At 46.2% G+C, this 18,028-nt stretch overlaps 1 protein-coding gene across 2 annotated transcripts in view; it reads right to left on the bottom strand.

Annotated features, from left to right (window-relative positions):
• TTBK1 (tau tubulin kinase 1) overlaps positions 1 to 18,028 on the bottom strand; it is a 160,431-nt gene that overhangs the window by 105,013 nt on the left and 37,390 nt on the right. For both annotated transcript variants that reach the window (XM_045010368.1, XM_045010367.1), the window contains one exon: positions 13,736 to 13,894. In XM_045010368.1, coding sequence (XP_044866303.1) covers positions 13,736 to 13,843 — 108 coding nt within the window. In that variant the 5' untranslated portion in view covers positions 13,844 to 13,894. The remainder of the gene's footprint in view (positions 1 to 13,735; positions 13,895 to 18,028) is intronic.

The following is an 18,028-nucleotide window of genomic DNA, read 5'->3' on the forward strand; positions in this document are numbered from 1 at the left end:
TGAAGCAATTCCGGCTGAGTTGAACACAGTGCTAAAGAAATCTAAGCTTCAACATGCATCAGTTACAGGCACAGCAGAGCCTGCAAACCACCAGCTTCTTATTATGTACTAGCTTGAGTAGAAAACCCCTCAAGATTGTTTCTCTTGAGTTTCCTACCAGTGCCCAGAGATGGCCAGCCTTGCTCCTTGAATCAGCCAGGCGTGGGGAGAGGAACAGAGGACAGGACTGGAGACCTTCTTCCTGACACTGGTCTACTGGTTCAGGGAGTGAATTCAGCATGCTGCACTCTTAGGAGGCCACCAGGCTAGAACCAGTAGTTACCAGTAGGAGGTGAAATGCAAAGCAACCCTGAACACTGTACCGACATCAGCAGTATGCGCTGACTATCCCTGCAGCCAGGATGGGTTGGGAGTTGGAGGTGAAAGGATGGTGCTCATGGCTCACTGCTCCCCTCCCTGGCCTCAGTTCGGGGCCCCCTCAGGCATCAGGCCATTGCCTCCCTGGGTGGAATTATGCAACTCCCCCAGTCTCAGCTGAGCCCTGAGCTCCAGCACCCTGTGGCTCACACGTGCTTACCCAGCTGGTTCAACTGGGTTCAGCATCTGCAGTTCCTCCTTTTGGGAGTCTGCTTACACCACTGGCCTGTTCATTTTAGCAGTAGGAACGGCACTGAGCATTAGATAAACCATTTTTTAAAAAGAGAAGAAAACTGGAGAAATAATTCTATCGTGTACAGCTCTGAGGAACCCCCTAAGATAGGTCATCAGCAGGGCTTGAAACTTCCCATCCCCACTACTACCTAGGAACCAGCCTGTGAGTCTAGAGGACTTTGCTGGGGGGGTGGTTTACGACCTCTCTCTCTCTGTCTCTATGTAAATAGCAGTAGGATGTTGGAGATTAGAAAGTCTAAACTCTGTCTCTTACTGATGGGCTAGATTGCTGGATTCACTGGGTGAGGTTTTCTGGTTTATGCTATACAAGAAATCAAGACTCGATGGTCCCTTCTGGCTTTAAATGTGAATCTATGAATCCTTGGGTCTGAGAAGGGAGTCTGTCTAGTGGCTAGAGACAGGATAACTGTGACAACCAGGGTCTAAACACCCTAAGGGGAAAAGAGGGGTTCTGAACCCCACAGAACAAACAATTGAATCAACTGGCTTATACCATGTGATTGTGTATAAATATGTCGAGTTCGGCGTTTTATGAAAGCTTGTCATGCTCCGAACTAGATGGTCAGTAGGAGATATGCATACAGGTGATGGCTATGGATATCTGCATATCTAGAGATTTTTAACTGTAACTGCGGTGTGACTACAGCATTGCCTCACAAAAGGGGGTGAAGTAATCAGGCTGAGGGGGGGCACCTCCCAGGCTTGTTGTTTACACAATACCCAGCCCTTGTCCAGCCAGAAAAAACACAATATTGGACCATTAACGTTCATGGAAAGACATTGATAAGAAAAGCAAACCCAGGTCTTGGAAAACAGAGAAAGAAGGGAGTTTGCCCCCTCCAATAATCATAAGTCTTTATGCCAGGAGAAAGGGGAGGGGGGAGAGGGGGAAAGAAGAGAAAAAACTTTTAAATACAGGCTTGGGTTCGAGAATTTTTATCCAGAACCTGAGGACACCAGCTATGTTGGAATGCTAGACTCCCCTCCAAGACAGAAGGCATGCTGGGAAACTGGCCAGAGGCACCAAGTAACTTACAGAAAAGGGACCTGAGCTAACACAGATGTGTGAAAGCCTGAGATTGCATCTCTCTGTTTATTTCCTGTGTAACTTGTAAATGTTTGCTTCCCCGACGAGTTCATCTTCCATTCTGTGATTTTTTCTATTAAATATACCTCCATTTATTTTTACCGCAGGCAGGTCTCTGGTGTGCAAACTGTGTTCCCCAGAGTGAGCTGATAATTGGGGCAGGTTTCACTCCGTCGGGGGTGCCGAACCAGAAGGGAAAATGTCAAGTGTCTGGTAGTTAAGAACGTGAGGAGACAGATTCGGGGGGACTTGGGACTGGAAGAAATTGCTGAGGTCATCCCGCAAGGAGGAACTGGGCTGATGGCAGCCCAGTGAAACCTTTCTGCTTGTGGGCTGGCTCCTGGTGTCAGGGCTCTGAGCCATGGCAGCACAGCGTTAAGGCACTCGACGTTATAAGGCAGGTGGGGACAGGAGCCCTCGCTGGTCTGGCACAATAACTAAATCACATGGTTTGGGCACATTCGCTCCGAAGAGCAGCATGGCTGAGTGGCGAAAACTTGGGTCTGCCATATTTGAAATCTGCACCCTAGGCTGGGGTGCTGACAGACAAATGACGTGTAAACGAAGATGATTTTAACTGGAATTACTAAGAAAGACAAAGCTGGAAACCGACAAGATCACGTTAGAGACCATGGTCTGACTACAGCTGAATGTTTGTTATGGGTCTCAGAGGAGCAGGTAGCAGGTAGCCTATGACGAAGGCAACGCTGTCCTCTATAAAACCGTTTTCATTTGCTTAGAACTTTAACTATTTGGGCTGAAACGTCCCAAGATAAGCTGGACCAGGGGGAAGGCAGAGGGAGCAGGGGGAGACTAGGACTATAAGATAGAGCAGGAGAGGACTGGCAGCTGGTGCGGGAAGTCTGGGACTGTCTGGGCAAGGAGAGGGGGATCAAGGGCTGGAGAGTCTGGCATGAGAAGCCAGGGGTGAACAGGCTTTGGGGGTGAACGGGCAGGAGAGTCTGTGACCAGCAAAGCACACTCCCTTACAGCGCCTGGAATGGAACCCAGGGTTCCTGAGTCTCAGCATTCCTCTGCTATCAGCAAATATCTGTGAAACCCATGGGCAAAGCATGTATCCCATCCCTCTCGAATGGCTGGTATGCGCAGAGGATGACAACCTACCATTGCTCCAGTTCCGTCATTAGCTCAAGTGGCAGATGTCTGTATGGTGGACCTAAAGGTTACAACCCTGCTGATGAACCACATGGACAGCAATATGATTCCACATGATGGAATCTGCTTTTTTAAAACCTAGGAAATGACATACAGAAAATTATATTGAAAGAAAATTAAGGTTGCAAAGTCAAGCACCCAAAAGTTAGGAAATGCCAGAATTAAGTTTGCCTGGGTAACCTTAATTTGGCTCCCTTGTCCATACGCATTATATACCATTTGTAGTTACATGATCACATACTCTGTTTTCCACAAGACCCCTGCCTCATTCAGTGCACAGAACACACCTGCTCTGGGGATGATTCGGGGATGTTGTCTTTAAGGCCCCAGCCTCATTTGCTGAAGAAGCTGGAAAATGTGCAATAACTGAGGGAGAGGATTGCAGGAAGTGAAAGAATGGCCTCATGGTTAAGGCAACTGAATGTTGCCCTGGAGAACTGGAGTCTATCCTTGCCAATGCCACAGAGTTCCTGTGTGATGCCGGGAAAGTCACTTCAGCATTTCACACGTGGCTTCTAGTTGTGTGTCTCTCATTCTCTGGGTGTCTGACTTAAAACCCTGGGGTTTGATTTGCAGAAACACTGAGCACTCACAGCTGCCCTGAATTCACTAAGAGCTCTGCTTTGAACACGTCAAGTGCTATATCATGTTAAGTACTCTGAAAAATCAGGTCCTACAGGTCTCAAATTGGGCACCAAAAATTAGTGGACACTTTTGAATTTAATCTCTCTGTGTGTCAGTTTCCTATTCAATAACACCACCCCTTCATCTCTCCAGTGTTGGGGAGATAAATCAATCTTTGGGAAGTCCTCAGATACTAGAGTGATGATTAAAGACCGTGTCATGACACATATGCCCAAGTCGGGCAAATTCAGTGGCACAATGCTGACATTTCCTAACATTTAAGTGCTTGACTTTATGATCTTCACACTCTTTGTTCAGTTTTGTGTGTGCAATTATTATTTGTATCAGGGTGGTGTCCAGAAAGCTAACAACGTTGATGGATACAGCGAGCAGATGGGTGGGGAAAGAGGAGGAAGGAGTGAAACCAGCCTGTTACTCCTAGTGACCAGTAGTAACAGCTCACCCCCTGCTCGCAGACCAGCCCAGGTCAGGCTTACAGAGGGATCTGAAGAAGAACAGTGGCAGTTCCCATTCTGTTTGGGAGTTTTTCCCATGTAGCTCTTACAGCATGGGCGAACCGGTGAGGGTCTCTGATGGAGAAGCTGACTGGCAGGCAAAAGAGGGCTTCTGGCTGCAGTCAGCAAGTTTGCAGAGGATAAAGAGAGAAGCAGCTTCCTGAGCATCCGCTGAAGCAGAAGTCGGGCATCAGCTACCAGCACAACGCTGCAGGCTGCAGCCACATAATCATTGTTATTTCTTTCTTTCACAGCACCCAACGTGGGCTGGAAGCACCACAGTGCGGATAACCTCATGCTCCCTGCCTCACGCGGACAACCTCATTTTAGGCACAACAGCAGGGGGGGCAGAATAAACCAATGGGCAAGGAGGCCAGGGTTTACATGGGCACTGAGCCAGGCATATGCAGCAGGTTTGGGCTTGTTAAAAAAAAAAGAAATTACTGACTCACTTCTGCTGCGTTTCAGGGAGGGATGTGATGAGGATAGCGTATGATCCATGGATGGGGGCAATGGGGCAGAGAGAGCTCTGCAGGAAGAACATCAGACATGGAGCGTGACGTAATTAGCACCAGTGCAGGTGTAGCTGTGTGGCTCCCAGGATATGAGAGAGACAAGGTGGGTGAGGTAATTTCTTCTATTGGACCAGACAATCACAATGCCCTCAAATGAACTCACACAGGACAATGGTAACAGACAAAAATGCCCTAGCACCTACGGGTGAACACTTTTCCCAGGGCGATCACTCTATAGCTGACTTCTCAGTCCTCATCCTCAAAGGAAACCTGGACAACACTTTCAAACGACAAGCCTGGGAGTTTAAGGTTTACACTGCACTTTCATCAGAAAAACTTTTGGCTGTCAGGGGTGTGAAAAAAACCACACCTCTGACTGACAAAAGCTTTACCGACGGAAAGAGATGCTCTCCTGCCAATAAAGAGCAGCTACACTGCGTATCTTCCAGCTGCACTTCTGTAGCAGTACAGCTGTGCCGCTGTATGATACGCAATGTAGACATGGCCTTAATTCACAACTCTGCTAGACACTAAAAATCGTGGCCTGAACAGAGACACTGGCTTTATGGTTTATTATAACAATCTGTAACCCACTAATCCCCTGTTTTTGTCCTATCACTGCAGAGGTGTTAACAGGCCATACTATCTTGAATGTGCCCTTACTCAAACTACTTATACTAAATCTGTTCCACCTTACATTTAGGTGCGATGCTGGGAGTACCTTTCCCAGACCTGAAAAAGAACTCTGTATGGCTAGAAAGCAAGCTTGTCTCTCTCGCCAGCAGAGGTCCAAGAAAAGATATTACCTCATCCACCTTGTCTCTGTAATTAGCACCATACAGAGAGGCTGCAAAGGCTCTTCCTCTCACGCACATCATGTCCCCGAAGATTTCTTGAGCTGTCCCCAGCAATTAGCTCGCCATAGTAGTAGGTTTGCTTATGTAACAAAGTTTGTCAAAGTCAGCTAATTGTGAATTATCAGTGTATGAGCACAAAGTTTTAATTACACTTAACAAAAGCAACATTCTCAAGCACACACTCTTTTTCAGATCTTCCCCTCTCCTCTGCTTAATTTCTTATGTGACTTCCTTGCCAGTCAAGGAAATCGTAAGGAGGTTTCACTGTAACCGTTTCACTCAGAATATGAGACCTGCACAAGTTTTCAGCGGATATCTTGATTCACTGCTGAAATGCAAGGACGCAGCAGCATCAGAGGGGGTCCAGAGAAGGGCAACAAGAATGCTGTTAGGCCTGGAAAATTCTCCTATGAAGAGAAACTGGAAACATTGGGACAGTTCACCATAGAAAAGAGATGAAATGTATATAAAGAAATGACTGGCCGAGGGAAGAGAGATAGAAAGAACTTGCTGTCTCATAGAACAGGAAAAAGGCAACTACAGTGAAAAGGAAAGTAGCAAATTTAAAACTGATGAAAGGAAATACTTTTTCACGCAATGTGTAACAAGTCTGTGGAACTCACTGCCACAGGATGCTGTTGAGACCAAGAGCCTAGCAGGACTCAAAAGGAGATTGGACATTGGTATCAATATCAAGACTCTCCAGCATTATCACAGTAAACACCACTAGAAAATTAACAGGAAGAAAAGATTTTAAAAAACCCTCATATTTCAAGGCATGAGTCAACTTCTAACTATTGAGGGTTAGCAGGAGCTTTCCCTGGGGCGGGCTGTCTCATAACTGCCTGTAATGGGGTACACTCATAGCTGGGACACCTACTTGAGGCTGGGTCTGAGGATTAGCTCTCTGCCCATCTAGCGTCCCTTTCTGTCTGTCCCTCTTACTCTGGGATTCGCATGCTCCTTTCTTCATCCTGTTTAGTCCTCCCCTTCCAGGGTGTCAGAGTCCCAGTGGACAGACTGGCCGTATGCCATCAGGCAGTCTTCCGGTACAGTGCCACTTTTCCAGGGGCCGGAAGGGAACCTGGGTCCACCCACCACTCCAGGTTCCAGCCCAGGGATCTTGTGCCTAGCAATATGCTCAATCTCAGATCCTGTTGCTGTTTTCCCTGGGCTCCTTCCTACCTCGCTTCTCTAGCTCCTGGCCCACCTCTGGGATTACGAGCCTGAGATTCGTCTGCTCTCAGTGGCTACTCCCCCCTCTCGGCTTCTAGTCCAGGGCTAAATCCCAGGGTTTACACTCCTCTCCAAAACTTCTCTTTGTCCCTAGCCAAATCCCTTTCTCTCTGGAAAGCGACTGCAGAGCTGCTCCCAAAGCCTCTTCCCGTGCTCATGTCCTGTTCTATACTCCTAGCCCAGTTTCTCCTCCAGCTGGGATGCATCTGCCATTAGGCCCTGTCTGTCCCTGCTTCCCCTCCAGGTGCAGAATCTAAAGTTAACTGGCTGCTTCTGGCCCACAATAACCTGCTCAGGGCTTGTGTGAGGTTGACACCCCATCACGGAACCCATTGAATAGTTCTTCCACCTTCCTCTGAAGCAGTTGGTGCTGACCACTGACAAAGGTGAGACTCTAGCCAATGTGAACTCCGGGTCTGATCCTGTCTGGCCATTTCTACGTTCCTATGATCAGGAGAAGGGCTTTCTGCATATCCACAGACAAAGTGTGTAAAGAGCTTCATGCCTTGGGTTTTACTAAATCCTACCTTTAGTATATTAACTTGTACACACCTGGATATGCAGTTGGGTCAAGTAATCCCCTATCTGTGCAGTCTCCCTCAAACAACCAATGAAACTGTTGCATGCAAATTATCTGTACAGTAAAGATGACAATTGGCTGAGTTACCTCGGCTACCTAGGACTCTTAGCATGGCCTTGATACATGCGTTACTGGAGCTGTATTCAGCATGTGGGCAATTCATAAAGTCAAAATGGCTGAGATCTTCAAACCGGCCAGTAACAGACCATGAATCCCACTGGTGATTGAATCCGGTGATATTCTGAACAAAAAGAGCTCTCAACCACGCGCATAGCAATTTCCAGCACTTCACACTGACTCTACAGACTTCACGGCCTCAGAGTGACTTTCCTGGAATCTTGTTATACAGAAAAGTATAACGATTAAAAGAAGCAATTAATACTTCAAGTTAACCAAAGAGGTGGGTTTGGATGCTGCCTGGAGGATTCAGGCGCTATCAAAGGGATCCTGGAAGGTTAAATAATTTCTAGATTTGTTCCCTAAATCTGGAGTTCATTTTTATACGTAAAGCTCTGAGCAACGGCATCACCTATCCTGCACATAATCCTTCCAGCTCTTTCCCCCAAGTTCATTGCAGCTCTTCTGGAAAGCTTTTCTCCCTGGCATGCCTTCACTGATCTAGCAGATGATCCTATCCACCCCACATCAGAAGCGACATTCCCCATATCCTGACAAAGACACCTAGAGGCCCTCAGCAATCTTTGCCTTTGTTGTCAATGAGCTTTGTCGTCCACCAGGAGTCAGGTCACATCTTGAGGCCCGTGTTTAGAGTCGGAGCCCAGAGCACCCAAAGGAGAACAAGCAGGACTTGTTAATTACCTGAATGCATTACAGGAGTCAGTTACTTACCATGGAATTAACAGCCTACTATTTGTTAAAGGATAGTGATATCAAGCAACCAGCTGCTCCTACCAAAGACCGACACCCAATCCTTTCTCCGATGCACCATACTGGAGTGTCAGTGGCCTGCTGGCTGGCAGTGTGGGGACCCAGCTAGGCTAGGCTAACTGTGAGGAGAGGCAGAGGCAAACCAAAGCAAAAAAGGGCTGATTTAAAATCTCTAGAACTTTGTAAGGGAAAACCCCAACACTGTACCAGGAGCATAAATAATATAGACCATTACCAAACACTTACTACTTGTAATACTAAAACTACAGGATACCAACACATTCACTTCTGTGAACTTGACCCCGCTCGGCAGTTCGTATCAAATGCATTGTTATCAACAAGAACAAGAGAGATCAGGCTACAACATACTGGGCCACTTCAGAGAAGAATCGACTTTTCCTCTCCTGGCTGGAAGCCTAGTGCCACTCTTGCTGTCCTGTCCTTTGCTGCTCTTCAGCCTGACGTGCTCCTTTGGGTCGATGTTTCTGTGGCTGTCTCTCTTGTCACTGAGTTTATCCACAAGTGGGTTTCCTCATCAAGTGGGCCCTCACCTGTCCATTAGGCACCTTTGAACTGTACTCCATCAATAGATGTCCAACTAGTCATTCTCTCTGTTTAGGTCCCTTGTGGGTGGGCTTCTTGTTTGCTATTTTCAGGATCTGTTGTCCTCTAACATAGCTTTCTGATCAGCTCCCTTTTTCACCAATTTGATTTCCTTTGATACCCTCTCTCCGGTACATCTGTAGATTTTATTTCCCTCTACTTCCCTTCTCTAATAGTGTCTGCTCACATACCCAGGTCTACTTTTTTTCTGCTTCTTCCGATCTGAAACCTTTCCTGTTTTCCTTCTTTTTCTCCTTCTCATTTCTCAGTCCCCCACTTTTCTTCTATCACTTCCCCTCCTACCCAGGGTCCGGTTCATCCGTTAGCTCAGCATCTCGCCTCTTCTCCTTCCTCATTTGCCCCTTCGGGTGGATTCTAAGCCCACCCCAGCTCGAGCTGCCCTCCCGTTGGCCATCTCTCTCCTGCATCACAGCTGCAGCAGGTGCTAGTGCCAGGGTGAGGGTAACCACAATAGCACATCAGGACAGGAGCATCCATTATAATTTGCTTCTGTGTGTCAGTGCTTGCTGTTGGGGGATCTGCCCAGTCCTACAACACATCCTGCCTTGCGAGCAGACGTCTGGGTTCGGGTTTCCGCAGTGTGGAAGCAGGGAAATAATTAACAAGGATTTGAAGGGGATTTTAATGCATGTCAGTCAGTTAGCAAGAGTCAGGCCATACTGTAACCCTAATGACGTGAGACTTGTAGAAGCAAGGATAGTGCGAGGCGAGAGGACAAGAACTGTGTAAAAAGTTATTACGACCTTGCAAATATGCAGGCTGGCGTCTTTTAGGAGTGAGACAAATAAGATAGCAGAAAGGCTTATGTATAAACAAAATGTATTTGTTGCTTTTTACCGTCTGTATTATTGCTAGAAATTGTCTGTAACAAAGGTATAAAGGCTTGCTGTAATTGTTTACCAGTTGAGAGACCTGTCCAGGACTGGGGCGACCCTGTGTCCTATGGCACTCTCTCCCTCCATTGTAATTACTGGAGAAATAATAAAGTATTTGATTTTGCTGCACCCAAACAAAAAGCGAGAACTGAGTTTTTCTCCGACAGCAGCCAGCTGTGACAGAACACAGACAGAAAATGTCTCCTTCCTGTGAAGTGCTGCGCCCCTTTCACATCCACGGGAGCTGGCATGTCTCTGCTGGGATCTATTTCAGTCCCTCTGCTGTGAGCAGACATCCAGTGTATGTCACCTTATGCTGTTTGACGTGCCTCTTGTACAAGTCTGACTGAATCTTTCTGGGACCCTGCTCTGCTCTTGCACATGCTGCTAAAATGGTCAAACTTGCCGCATTCCTTGCCATGCCGTCCTAGTGAGGAGCACTTCTTCACCTGCTCATGCTGTCTCCCCACTGTCTTTTCCAATTTTCCTTTATCCTGTCTGAGACGGGCAACCAGAACTGGATACAGTCTTCAGGGTGTGGGCGCACCATGGCTTTATATACTGGCATTATGATGTTTGCTATCTCTTTCCTAATCGTTCCTAACAGCCTGTTTATCTCTTTGACTGCTGTGGTGTACTGAGCTGAAGTTTTCAGAGGACTATCCACAGTGAATCCAAGATCTCCTTCTTGGGTGGTAACAGCTCATTTAAAATCTATTATATGTGTGTGTAGTTGAAATTATTTTACACTGCTCCTATCAGTGTTGAATTTCCATCTGCTGCTTTGTTGCCTAGTCACCCAGTTTTGTGAGATCCCTTTGTAATTGTAACTCTTCACAGTCAGCTTTGAACTTAACTATCTTGAATAATTGTGTATCATCTCCAATTTTGCCACTTCTCTGTTCACTCCCTGTTCCGGATAATGAATATGTTGCACAGCACAGGTCCCGATACAGATCTTTGGGGGACCCCTCTGTTTACCTCTCTCCATTTGATTGTGAAAACTGACCATTTATCCCCACCCTTTGTTTCTAATCTTTTAACCAGTTACATGAGAGAAACCTCCCCCTTATCCTATGGTCCCCTAGTTTCCTTAGAGCCTTTGGTGAGGCACCTTCCTATTATCCTCATTAGGACGTGTCTTCCGAATTTCGAAGGATGCCTTTTTGCCTCTATTACTCTGCTGGTTAGCCATGGTGGCATTCTTTTAGTCCTCTCGTTGGGTTTTTCCGATTTGGGGTACGCATTTAGTCTGAGCTTCTATTATGGTGTTTTTAAATGGCCCCTCATTTTGTGTAGTTCCCCTTTTGAAGTTAAATATTACTGCAGTTGGGTTTTTTCGGGAGGGGGTTGGTATTACCCCCCTTACGTTACGGTCACTATTACTGAGTGGTTCAGGTATATTCACCTCTTGGACCAGATCTTGTGCTCCATTTAGGACTAAAGCAAGAATTGCCTCTCCCCTTGTGGGTTCCAGGACTAGCTGTTCCAAGAAGCAGTCACTGATGGTGTCTAGAAATTTTATCTCTGCATCACACTCCAAGGTGACATTTACTCAGTCTTAACTCGGTTTACAACTGACCTATATTAATATAGCACCAAATCACTATAGGAAGGTTTGACAGAATCTGATTTTTTGAACAGGTTTGATGGATAATATCAATTTATTTTTAAGCATTTTTTTTTCATTTTTATCTATTCAAATTTTCAAATTCACCCAAAATTATGAGGTTTAAGCATTTCCCCTCTATTCTTATCAATTTAAATTTTCACAGTTGCAGGAAATTATAGAGGAGAGGTCAGACAATTATTTAATGACAGTAGTTGTTGATATTCAAAATGTTAAAGCTTTATAATCATTAAAACACAAATTGTCAACATCACATGTCAAAACATACTAAGTCAATATCCTTAAATCAAACTAAGTTCTTAAGCAGCGTTTTTCTCTGTTTTTTGCCTATCTGTAAATTTCAATGATCAATGGAAATATTTTGTCAGTTTGTGGCTAGACAGTGAAATTGACGTTTATCAACATTTTATCAATACAAATCTAATCCATCCAAGCCTAGCTATAAACCAGTTGTAAACAGATTTAAATTCATCCATGCAAAGGGCTGCACCAGCTTAACTACATCAGATTAAAAACTGATTTTAGCTAAACCAGTGCAATATTTGGGTGCACTAGGTCTCGGAAATTATGGCTGCTCAGGACTTAGAGAAGCTAGTACCCCAACACAGCCCACAGCAAGATAACTTTGAATGCATTCCTTTGACTAGCAGGAATGCCATGCTGTCCTTCACATTCTTTTTAAAACATTCTTTCCTCTCCTCCCAAACAGTAATCATAAAAAGCAGCAAGATTCTGTCACACAACGTATCTTGGTGTCATGGTCTGACCACAACTCATGCAGACAGAAGAGCTTTACAAAAGAAATTAACCCAGTTCACTCACTTGCCAGAGGCTAGGCACAGTGAAACCTTGTGGCACATGCCATCTGCCTACCAGCTGCCTCAGGAAACAGTACGCATGGAGATCATCAACTACCAGTGCCCTAACCTGTAGATGGGATGTTCTGAAGCAGTATTAAACAATGTGGCGGAAAAACAAAAACAGCTAATAATTACACTTCTTCCAGCAAACTAGAAAAGTATACGACCAGAACCTCAAAATAAAGCCACATTTACAACACAGGCTCCAGCCCATTTAATTTATATTTCATATTATGGTAGTGCCCAGAGGTCCCAAGTGAGATCAGAGCCCCATTGCGCTAGGTGCTGTACAAAGAGACAATCCCTGCCCTTAAGAGTTTACAATCTAAACAGACAAGACAGGCAAAGGGTGAGAGGGGAAACAATTCGCACAGCACAGGAGTAGGCTAGCCTCCCTCCCTGAAAGAAATTCAGTTAATTTCTTCTTCATTTAAATAGGTTTTTCTGCAACAAGGCACCTTCCACAACACAAGAAAGGTACGTGATTAATTCCATGCCTCACACTTAGCCAGCTGTTGAACGTTCCCAGTGAGCTCAACAAAGCTTTGAAATTAATTGCAAGCAATATTCATGCATTACATCCAGTAGGGACAAGCTGAGGCTGCTAAGGGGTTTCATACAGATAAATGTGTGTGCACACATCTATCCACTTTACTAGCGCTGGTAAAGCTTGTGTCCTGTGTGAACACAGGCCTGCCAAAATAAACCTGCTTGTTACTCCAATCTCTGGGCCCTCAGTGCACAAGTCAGCTTGTGTGTGGTCCAGCGCTTTGAGCCCAGAGCTGGGAATCAGACACTCCAAAGTTCCCATCACCTCCTTCTATGGCTTTGAGGAAGGCACTTCCTTCCTTCGGCCTCAGTTTGGTAAACTGGAGGTAATATTTACTAACCTCAAAGGATTGTTATGCGGATTAGTGTGAATAAAGCATTTTAAATGCTGAGTATTATTATTTCTACAACAGTCAGAGTCAATTATTGCTGACAGAGACAGTGCAACTTCCTCGGCTCATTCATTTATTATAGGCAGAGCTGGTAGCAATGTCCATAGTTAAGGCTGAATGACACTTTCCATTATGAGACCCTATGTTCAGCTGCTTATAACTTTGCCAAACTTAAACTGTTCAAGGCAACATTTTCCTTGCCGAACATTTACCTTCAGCTGCCTGATTTTGGAACGTTTCACCTCTATTGGGTCTGTGGTTTCTGAGGACAGCGTTAGGGTAAATACATTGTGTTTGCCAGTGTTAAAACATGGATTACAAACATTCGATTGAAACATTCTAGTACCTTTGGGCTCTCGAGCAAGGGCTTGAAAACTGGCAATGCAGCATCTCAGAGTCTGAGAGCTTTGCTAATCAGGGCACCTGCAGCAGTTCATCCTACCCAGAAATCTCTGGCAGGTTTGCTCTTCTAAAACATCAGCTGTCTCAAAAAACTGGTGTCATATTTACCACCTCCTTTCATTGTCTGATTGACCCAGATTCCCCCAGTCAGTGCCCTCTGATCAGTCCTGGGACCAGCAAGAAGCACTTTTACACCATCACAGAGAAGAGCCTTTTGGGCCAGTAATGGAAATTCAGACTCAGAGCTACTCACCACTTTCCAACGGTCCTTGACGACGTAGTTGGCCGGCAAAATGTCGACCTGTTCCCCTCCCCCACTCATGTTTGGTTCCTCCCTGATAGCTGCTACTAGGCACTGCATTTGCCAGCCAGAAAATATTTTAGTAGCTCCCAATTTAAACGAGCCATTTATCTGGGAAGAAAAACAAAAGGGAGAAAAGGAAAGAGTTAGTGCAGGTCATTGCAGGTGAAACTACATCTCAACAGCTCTGGTTTAGAGCCAATCAGAAACAGCATCTCTGGGAAGATGGCAAACTCACCTTGGAGCGCAGCAAGCAACAGCCTGCTTTACAAACTCCTCAGCGCTCTCCATGCACAAACCTGGCAGAAGCAACCATGCCCCAAGTCCACAGCATCAACTGAAAGTTACTGGCTACACCATGCAGGGTCCCAGTGCTCTGGGGCCTCATAGCCAGCAACTCAAAGATGGGCCAATGCCAAATCCTTGCATACAGCCTGAGTATCAGGGTGGGAACAACGAAGAAAGAGCCGTAATTGTACCAGGCAAAAAAAAAAGAAAAAAAAGATCTTTCTTTAACAGAGCAGCTGATTCATTTTCTGTTATTTTGGTTTCCAGCTGACCGTAGACAACACTCCCATCACCAAGACTTGCCAGGTACTATGCTCTGGAAGCCAAAGGGGGCTAGGGCGGCCTCTAGAGTGCCAGGGTCACAAACACCGCTAACAGCCAGGCAGAGAAGGGGACAGTTAGAAGGGGTTTCAGCCACATACAGATTAGTCCTCATAACACACAAGCCTTGCTAAAAAACGTTAAATTCAAGCACAGAGACAGATACAATATCAACTTTCCTTTCCCCCTCCTTTCTCTCCCTGTCTCCAGGGCGAGGTGCTCTCACTCATCCAGGAGCTCCAGATTACCTGATTCTGTGGCCAGTTTTGTTCTTGAATTTTTGGTTAGAATCCCTCCATAAAGGTGACTCTCAGCTTCGTATCAGTGCTAATCTTGCTTATTTAAAGGAACCTTAGAGGTTATCTCACCAGCCGCTACAGGCTATTTTCTGCCCTCAGAGCCAGCCCAGAGGCCACATCCTTTGATTCACAGTTTTCTTGGTAGCTCTGCCCTGTTTTCCCAGGTATACAGGCCATATGCCCTTTCTGGATATAAAACAAGTTCTTCTGCAGAGATCAAGTACAGTTAACAACATACATGCTGAGTAAGAAAATAAGGTTAGAGTCGGTCATTCGACCACTAGACTTCTTCAGGCTGGAATAATAATCAGAATATAGTGAGCTGTGGATCAGAGAAAAGAGGTGGTTGTTCCCTAAGCGCAGCTGGACGGCTCAGACCCCTGTGGCCTGACGTGCACGTGTGAGTTCTGCAGATGGAGTTAGTGCCACAAAGCGGCCAGGATGTGACGATGCCACGGGAAGGATCACCAAATAAAAACGCAACTAGCATCTCAAAGGAGAGAGTCATGCTCTAAAACAAAGAGACAATACATGCAAGGAATGCAGGAAAGGATTAGGAGAAAAAGAGGGCAACTGTATGCCACTGGGAAAGGAGACTGCAACCCACTCAGCCCAGTGATATACGCTAGAATACAAACCAATTGTTAAGCAGAGGAGAGAGGCAAAACAAATATATTAAAAGTGTAGCAGAAGAACGTGCTGCCAAAGGGGTGAGGAGTTTCTCATCGATGCAGGGACCCGTGAAGAGTCAGCCATGAAGAGCAGCTCTTCCGACATCTAGGAAAGGGCAGTGGACATCAGGTCAAGTTCCAGTTCTGTTCAATGAGAACCAGTAAGAGGCCTGCTTCCTGGGCTAGTGCTAGTGCTCTGCACTGCTGGAGGCAGTCTGGGCTCCATCCCAGGCTCCTTCTCTCCCAGCCTGCATGTCGGGGGGTGCTGCAGTGTGTGAGCCTAATGCGGAGTTGGTGTACCTCAACTGGACTGAATGAAGTTACTCCGGGTATGAACGTGGCCCAGTATGCACCCCCGGGACTGCGTGATGCCTGTGGCACCCTTCCCTTATTCGCTGCACATCTCTTAGAGCGGCACAAGAGAGAGGATCCCTCCTGCAGCCCTTCTAAGCTGCATGATCGGACAGCAGAACAACTTGCAGGGGACAGGCACAGTACAGTGCGGGCCCTGCGCTCAGGGAGTGCAAAGGGAGCTGCGGATCTGGGCCTGGGAAGGGTGGCAGCAACACAGAACAACGGGAAGGGGGTAGGGGTAGGATTCACAAAGCTACTTAAGTGTCTAAACCTCAGACATAGGCACCTAAGTCTGGGGTTTAGGTGCCTGAATCCCAGTTTGGCTCCACTGCGATCCACAGAACTCCTGCTAAAACCTGTGGGTGCCTAAAGTCATTTGAGGCCTAAGTTCAGGGTAAAAGTTCCCTCTGCCTCTGGGCATGTGCACTGCTGGGTCACTCTAGACTGCCAGATACCTATCTCCTGCCTAAGCCCCAGAGCGATTCATGAACTGGGGAAAGGTAGGCATTTGGCCACTGAGGTTGCATGTGGGGCCTGATCCAGTAGACATGCTCAGAGGCTGCCTACCAGATCAGCTCCCATTCAAAATCCAGCTGGAGGAGGTGGATAAATATTTAAATAGTCATTGGGCTGAGCGACAGAGAGTAGTGGGCTTTAGCCCATGAAAGCTTATGCCCAAATAAATGTGTTAGTCTCTAAGGTGCCACAAGGACTCCGCGTTGTTGTTGCTGATACAGACTAACACGGCTACCACTCTGAAATCTGTAGTCTCAGACTCACAGAGTTTAAGGCCAGAAGCAACCATCATAATCATCTAGTCTGACCTCTTGCACATTGCAGGCCACAGACCCTCACCCACCCACTGCTGTCATAGGCCCATAACCTGAGTTTCTGAAGTCCTCAAATCTTGATTTAAAAACTTCAAGTTACAGAGAATCCACCATTTACTCTAGTTCAAACCAGCAAGTGACTTATGCCCCACACTGCAGAGGAAGTTGAAACCCCTCAGAGTCTCTACCAATCTGACCCAGGGGAGGATTCCTTCCTGATCCCAAATATGGTGATCAGTAAGACCCTGAGCATGCGGGCAAAACCCACCAGCCAGCCATCCGGGAAAGAATTCACTGTAGTAACTCAGAGATCTCTCCATCTAGTGCTGCATCTCTGCCACTTGGAGATATTTGCTAATAGCAGTCACAGATGGGCCATATACCATTGTAGGCTGTCTCACCATTCCATCACTTCCATAAACTCATCAGCTCAGTCTTCATACAAGTTAGGTTTTTTGACCCCGTTACTCCTCTTGGGAGGCTGTTCCAGAACTTGACTCCTCTGGATAGTTAGAAACTTTCGCCTAATTTCAAGCCTAAACTTGTTGATGGCCAGTTTATAGCCCTTGGGTTTTGTGCCAACATTGGACCTTAACTTAAATAACTCCTCTCCCTCCCTCGTGTTTATCCCCCGATGTATTTCTAGAGAGCAATCAGATCTCCCCTCAGCCTGCGTTTGGTTAGGCTAAACAAGCCAAGCCCCCTTAAGTCTCCTCTCATAAGGTTCGTTTTCCATTTCTCTGATCATCCTCGTAGCTCTTCTCTGCAGCTGTTCCAGTCTGAATTCATCTTTCTTAAACCTGGGAGACCAGAACTGCACACGGTATTCCAGATGAGGTCTCACCAGTACCTTGTACAATGTCAATAATACTTCCCTGTCTCTACTGCAAATACCTCACCTGATCCATCCTAGGATTACATTAGCCTTTTTCAGTCGCTTCACGTTAGCAGCTCATAGTCATCCTGTGGTGGCCCAATACACCAAGGTGTTTCTCCTCCTCTGTCGCTTCCAACTGATACGTCCCCAGCTGATAGCAATAGTCTTGTTGTTAGCCCCAAATGCTTGACCTTGCATTTTGCACTATTAAATTACATCCCATTTCTATTTACTCCAGTTTCCAAGATCGTCCAAATCTTCTTGTATGATATTCTGATCCTCTACATTCAACAAGTTCTTCTATGAAGTCATTGCTATTTACCGATACTAAATCTAAAATGGCATTGCCTCTTGTTGGTTCGGTGACTATTTGGTGAAGAAATCTGTTAGCCGTCACATCCAGAAATGTCTGGGCCCTGCCTTTATTAGAAGCATTTGTCCTCCAATCAACATCTGGGAAATTAAAGTCTCCCATAATCACACAATTCCCAGTAGCATTTATCTCATTAAAATATTAGAGAGGTCTCTGTCCATACCCCAATCGGATCCGGGGGCGGGGGGGAGGGGATGGTGCAGACTCCAGCACTATCCCTGTGGAGCCTCTG

The sequence above is a fragment of the Mauremys mutica genome, chromosome 3 (genome assembly GCF_020497125.1).
Source record: "Mauremys mutica isolate MM-2020 ecotype Southern chromosome 3, ASM2049712v1, whole genome shotgun sequence".
NCBI lineage: Eukaryota > Metazoa > Chordata > Testudines > Geoemydidae > Mauremys > Mauremys mutica.